At 46.2% G+C, this 7079-nt stretch overlaps 1 protein-coding gene across 1 annotated transcript; it reads right to left on the bottom strand.

The window, feature by feature from the left end:
- Positions 1–1515: 1515 nt before the first annotated feature.
- Positions 1516–5454, bottom strand: LOC34621032. Its single transcript, XM_026338578.1, has 7 exons — positions 4632–5454; positions 3574–3702; positions 2918–3129; positions 2632–2751; positions 2438–2503; positions 2109–2234; positions 1516–1953 (listed from the first exon to the last, which is right to left on the bottom strand). The coding sequence occupies exons 1-7, from the start codon at positions 5452–5454 to the stop codon at positions 1516–1518; spliced, it is 1914 nt and encodes a 637-aa protein (XP_026194363.1).
- Between the last annotated feature and the right edge of the window lie 1625 nt (positions 5455–7079).

Below are 7079 nucleotides of genomic sequence, written 5' to 3'. Positions count from 1 at the left end.
CAGCCTGCATTACACCAACACGGCTTTAGTCACTCTCTTGCAAAACTTATAGGCCACAAGGATTTTATCTGGCCGTTGTAATTACCCTCTGTCTAATTGCCTACCATATGCCCCCTCCCACCCACATGTCTAACCCAACGCATAGCCGCAGTCCCACTGCAATGCGTTTAAGATCACTGAAATGCCCAGGTGCACGCCTGACTGCAAACAAATTCTACTGGAGCCTGACCAGAATCTGGCCTTTCTTTGGCTCACCGTCGCATACCTTACGTTTATGAAACCTAAGCTGCGAATACCTTCACTTAGCACTGCTAATGTTGCTCAAATTTGCGTGTACGATAGTAATTCCAGTAATAGGGCATGGTCCTAGCCGATATTTTTGATCCGCGCGTTTCCAAAAGTGACCGTGACTGGTTTCTGACTGCCAGTTTCAAATAGGATGGCACTTGCGCATTATTGCCAGTGAGAAATAGTTGAGCATACTGCAAAGACAAGCTCCTCCAAGGAAAATTCACAAGGCCTTTACCGAATGGCTACTTTAGTTTTATCGTTTTTCATTCGAGGTCGAATACCCATACTGATGCCACCATCCGAATTACAAAGGCCCCTGAAGGGGGTTGGATGGCCAGCGCTCCTTTTGCAGTGTTAATACTCGAGGTTTTACACATGTAGCGGGCCTCAGGTTATGAAAGGTTTTGATCATGAGCGCTTGGAATATTCTAACGACATAAATGATGCATTCAGAGCAGAGAATCAGGTTTAGGTCAAGAATGCCACTTGATAGTAGAGCGTAGGCGAACCTGACACGCATACTTTTTCATTTTACACTCATTCTTGCCAGAAAAAGGTGTGTCAACCCAAGTTTTTCAGGTGATCTGTGCCTATACCCTCTAAATCATGTGTTCCCTGGTGAGTCTGTGAGCAGCGAAAGGAGCCAAGGCGGTGGCTATCTTGTCTTGTATGCATATATACAGCGGTACCTGCTTTTGCGGACTTAGTACAATGTCAGGAAACCAAGTAATACAAGGGCCGTCGGCAGGTTATTCTATGAAATGAACTGTTTGACGATCTGCTGCTTCCTAAAATAGCCAGAAGGAATCTATCTTTCGATATACATTTGGGAATTCGGTAGTCCTGTAATTCTCCCTCACATTACTTCGAGGAATTAGTAATGTCCTAGTTCAAACGCTGAGGCATTCCCCTTGAGTATGGTGCACCCTAGACTATCCATTGTACGGCAATTCTAAGAACGCTCGCAGACTATCCAACCGTTGCGCTTTTTGCTTTTACCAATTTTCTCATTTTTTAAAATGCTGCGTGTAGAAAAGGCTTCTTGCAAGATCGATCACGTCCATCAGAGCGTGGCACCGTTTATTCGTTGTTGCTAATATCAAGTCCAACTTTGAACTATCGAAATGTGCACGACAATGGTTTCGATCTTGGCATCTAGCTAGTGAATATGGCTCATCATGAAAATCCTAAGTCTGGTGTGTTACTGGGATGCTTCGTTTCATTTCAAGGCGTGGGCGAGACAGTAGTGGTAGAAGTACTGTTAATTTTTTGTGTTTGTTTGGCTTGTTTCTGAAGCCAGTATTTCAGTGGATCAACGAGATACACTGGTTGTGAATGGTATGTATCGTCCGAACGAATTTCTGGCATGACGGCATCGGGCTCTTGCACACAGTATATCTTGTCAGGGTCTATAACTGTGGTGGCTTCCCTTGATCTCTCATATTCAATTTGTCGATTATTATAACGGAGAGGGCGTGACTGTTCCACGTGTAGCTTGCCCTCAAGTGATATACTCTTCAGCTCTTCAAGGAATGCCGAAAGTGCAACGCGGAGGGGATCGAAATATTCACTGCTCACTAAACGAGTTTCCATCCCTTCATCTGCTGGGTAGTCCAGAGGAATCTCGCGAAACCGACGCCTAGCAGTGTCCCAGCCTGCCTCCTGTTAGACACAAGAACAGGCCAGCTGTAGTATCACCGCTCTCATCAATGAATCCCTAGCTCAGAGGAGCACAGCTGGAAGGCATGCGGGCCTACCTTTCAGAGGCAAGGGCAGCAGCTAAGGGTTTTCTTTCATAATCATTCTAAAACACCTACTTTATACTTCCCCGGAAAGAAGTCGAATGGACCAAGAGTACTGTTAGTGGGGAAGGCATCGTCTGCACCCTCTGGTTCGGCCCTACAATAGCCTTTTAAAGTTGTGGCTGACAGTACACGGGGGAGCTTGTTCAGTACAAGGTTTTCTTCTTCGTGAGTTGTCTGATATAGCTCGTCTCTTTTCCAGTAGGCCTGACATGCGTATATAGGCGGAGCATTAGGTCTACTGCTCCAGCGAATGCTGTTGGGGCTTTCCCTTGTACCACTGGCCAGTCTGGTTCAATACTGCACAGGACGAATGCGCTTCAATGCTCGTAGGCGCTACTCACCTTGTTCTGGGCTTCCAAAGCTTGAAGTATACTATTCACAGCTGCTAGACGCCGTTTACCGACATACTGAAAAGCAGTGGTAACCGCTGTGGTAAAGCATCGCTAGCTACTGGAGATTTATCGCGAATTGTACGAATTGTCTAGAGATAGGTGAGTGACTCTCCTTCAGCTAAATCCCATTTTCCGTCACTTACTCGATAATGTTTAGTCCTAACTTGATAAAATTTGTGGTCGTTTACATCTGTGTCGTATTCGTCCATCCACTCAGTCCCCACAGAGCTGTCAAAGAGTACGAATCCCAGGGCAACATCGGACTGAGCAGAGACAGGGCAAACCCTTATGTATGCCATCTGCGATGGAAACTGGGGATATCAGTCTTTCAGGTGCTTTCAAAGGCTCCTTGTACATGTTCGCTCGTAGCGGGGACTGTTCTGGTGAAAACTTAGATATGCGACGATTACTCTGGAGTGGCAGTCATACCATTAGAAATGGAAGAAAGAACTTGCGAGTCACGAAGTTGCTGTGGGACACCACTACTGTCCTATCTAACGCAACCCCTAGACAAGACTCCAGGGTATTTTTAAGAAAGTTTGCTGGATTCCAGAACCCTCCACCTTCTTCCTCCACCTGTGTTGTGTTCCCATGTCCAGGTGGTGTGATTGCCACAGCATCGAAGTCGTGATCATAAGCCACTGGGAGCGATCGACGGCAACAGACCAGATGCTAATTCACCAAAAATATACCAAACAGCGCCTATATCTCAAAATTTTTTTAAATATTAAGACGGCTCTCTACCTGTTTTTGTCATTATACGTGAACGAGGGCGTCCGCAAATACCTACAATCTAGTAGGCCCATTATGTCCCAAGTGTTTGCCCTGGAGAGGCCAACAAATGCAACAGTGCCGAACGTTTCTTCGTTTAAGACATGAGTTTCTGCAGCAGCATACCCATTAATCCCGTTTTTGAGGTTTAAGCTTCAACACGACTCTGTGCTGAAAAATATCTCTTCATTTACGACCAAGAAAAAGGGTGGCATGTAATGGGGCACGTGACGTGGCAATCATGTCCTGATACGCAAGCTCTCCGGGGTTCCAGGCGGGTAAAACAATCGAAGTGTGCTGCAGGGCAGCCTCACTGCTGGCATGTTCGACCTTTACTCGGATCTCTAGTGGCCCACATGCGGTGGTAGTAAAAAGGTTGTAGGGGTTTGACCACAGACCTAGTCCATCTCCAAGACCAGGACCTACTCCTTCAGGCGTGTTTGCTTCAATTTCTGCAATGAACAACTTTCACCCCGTTAAGCGGCTTCGGCAAACGTGCAACTATACGATGCTGAAGAAGCCTTTCATTGGGTGCGTACTCTAGCTAAGAGCCTCCCAAGAGATGTGAAAAGAGGACGCTCACTCTGCATTTCTTCAGTAAGCCCAATGATAAAACAAATGGCAATAATCGCAACAATTAGCGTGAAGAGGATGCAACTCAACCAGGCAAGCTGTAAACAGGATAGAACGAGCTCCTGTAGCTACTTTTGTATTCTGTAACGATATCGTTTCCCACCAGCAGGTGAACTGGCGCCCATGATGTCATTAGTTTGGTACTTTATCTCTAATCCCTTATTGGCTTGGCTGCTCCCGGCTGGCAAGCCCTTGGAAAAGCTTTTGCAACCCTTTGAAAGTTTCTACCTACCGCCTTTACCACGCTGTGCCTTCTTTTGATAGAACACAGACTCATGATAACACCTGCGGGCACAGCAATACAAACGCAGAAGCGCCACACGACAAACCATTACTGACTGCCATACGGTAAATAAGGAAACCACTCGGCAAGTGTGAGCGTACACCCACTACCTGCAACAGCGAACTCAATTTGTACTAGGAGTCATTGCAAAAATGATGGAAACACCTAGCGACCGAATCGCAACTGCGTTACACTCCGGTTAGCACTAGGACGAATCAAGTTCGTGTCAGAACTACTGCAGGAGGATTCTTCCCGCATGGAATCTTCAATGCTTACATTGAAATATTTAAGCAATACTCAAGAGACTATCAAATTTCCGAACTCACCGATAAATAAAGGCATTCCCAAGGGACAGAATATCAAGGCCCATCGAATGCTGAGGTAAATCACATCACTGGCAACCAGCTGCGGTGTAACCTGTAAAAACAGCTGGTAGGCAATGCATGAATGTGTAGCAGCGAATGGGCGTTGCCTGTGTATGGTTAAGTGCAACCCACGCCTTCTCATCTTTTCTCATCTCACTTATCCAGGGGCACCGGCAGAAGAAGTTTTTGCATGTAAGGGGTATATCTGGCCCCTGTGAAGACTCCTGTGGCAGGTCGTCATCCCTTGCAGCGAAGGCTTTGATGACCTCATCTAGCTCATGAGTATTCTCAGGGTCATTGGCCATAAGCCACTCAAGCTCAGGGATTTTGACATTTTCTTTGCCCAATTGATGCTGAATTAGAGCTAGCTGCTCTTGCATCAATTTATATTTTTGTACCATTGCTAAGTCACGGACAGCCTGCTGCTCCTCATCTAACTGGCGCAAAAGTCGTTCCAGTTCCGCCTCTTCTTCTTCCTTTACCACGCGCAAGTATTGCGGATGATATGGCAAGGAACAAGCATTCTCAAAATCGATAGAACTCTGCGCCTTCCTTATGGGGCAAAGCACACCAGTTGTGGCAAGTGATGAAACAGCTGTGTCATCGGAGGGGGAGCGGTTGACACGAATTGCTACGTCAGCTAAACGTGTAGCATCTACGTCTGCGTCCTCTACATCCCACGCTTCGCTGCCTCTTTCCTTCTGTCTAGTTCGGAGCTGCTCGATAAGTGCGGCGGTTCCAGCAGGACATGCTTCCTCAGGCTGAGTCTCTGCACAGTCCTTTTCAGGTGGGCGTCGAATATCGGCTTCATTATGCAACAAATGCGTGCTGTCAGCTGAGGTCTGAGTCCTACTGGTGGATCCTAATGGCCCAAGTTCCTCATTTGAGGAGATAGGCTCTGCAGTGTCATTCATGAGGGATCGCCCACACTGCTCTCCAATTTTCAATGGTGGTTTGCACCAACGATATAGAGGGCATAGACCAAGGAGTTTTTACTAAGTTTACGCCTAAAAGTAGTGTAACAAAATTCACAGATGAAAGGATCATTCGTACGGCAATACTTCTCAGAGGGGGCCCCTCAGGGGACTGTTTGCCTGATACAAGAGCAAAAGGAGCACGCCATATGGTTTACACTGCAAGAATCCATGGCGATTATAAAATACTACAGCTGTGAAAAAACGCTCATAGTCAAATCAGCTCATAAAGCTCTTTGAGTAGCATATTAATTTATGAGAGGCGATTATCTTGCTGAAAGGGCGAATCAAGAGGTATAAGAGACACATCCAGCGCCAGCACTCCATGAATGTGAGGAGAAAGAAATACAATGGGCGTGAATTAATGCTTGCCTCCTATAGTCTCGTTAACATCAGTTATGTCGTGGAAAGAACGTACATCAGAAGCATACAAGCGTGGGTTGTTCGGGTGACGCGTTGCCGTGTATTTCATTCGGCCCGCGCAAATTTTGACCTTGATTTTGGAAAAGACCAGTCAAACTTAACGACACATCGTATGAAAAAACAAAATAAAGTACTATTATGACGTCCAATGGCTTTCTTGTGTAAGAGTCCTTATACCCTGTGGTTGGGGTGCCCGGCGCGTAACTGCGCAGTGTTCGTCAGAGCAAGTCTATTAGTACCCCAAACTGGGTGCTTGCAGAAGCACGAGTATGAGTCATCTCTTTAAATATAGATATATCATTGCAAATGTAAGGCAAGTATCAAAATGTTGGGCAATGGGTGCAAATGTATGCAGTCCCAGTCGCATTCGCGGCAGCATTGGAACTGGGTGATAGCGCGGTTTTCACTAACGGTGTTTGGCTGTACATTAGGCAAAGATATCCCCGTATGCTAGTACAGCAGACCGAAATTGAGCTTTGTGGGTGCTATTTGAAGCGTTGGTTCCATTTGCTGCCCTGAATGCGGATCATCAGCTACTGCGTGGGGTGTCAGCCCAAATACACCCTAGTATCTTCACTAGTGCTTCCTCCCAAGGTTTGAGGAAGAAGCTCTTGAAAATCCAGCCAATGGAGATGTCATGGGCCAGGATTTGGATCAGACTGTGTGTGCGTATGCAGAAGCTGGGGGAAATACACTGTGTTTTGCACAGTAAACAATGGTTTTCTTCACGCCGTACGATCCTTCTATGGACAAAACTTGCTGTTTGTGAGTGAAGCGCACTTTTAAATAGCCCATTCACTGTTTATTATGCCCTAAATACTGCATTTGATGGCTCATTGGCTTACAGTATACTGAAGCTCGTTGCCGTTCATACTTTTCTCGAGCGTTCCAAACATCCGAGCCTTTATTCGCCTGAATAAGCCAATCCGCACCCGGTTATCCACGTAATTCTTAGGTTCAATAGAAGTACAATTGGCTTCTTTGACTATCTAACCAAGCTTCTGTGATATTATCTCCTGGAATTTTGTGGATGAGGTGCCCATAGAAGATGAAGGCTTCAAGGCCACGAAGCCCTGGATCATCACTAGGACCTCCTTATATATGTATAACTGAGCATCGCTGGTAGACCATTACCATCTGTT

The sequence above is a fragment of the Cyclospora cayetanensis genome, unplaced genomic scaffold, assembly GCF_002999335.1.
Source record: "Cyclospora cayetanensis isolate NF1_C8 unplaced genomic scaffold, CcayRef3 CcayRef3_contig_28, whole genome shotgun sequence".
Lineage (NCBI taxonomy): Eukaryota > Apicomplexa > Conoidasida > Eucoccidiorida > Eimeriidae > Cyclospora > Cyclospora cayetanensis.
This window is presented reverse-complemented; position numbering and strand designations above follow the sequence as displayed.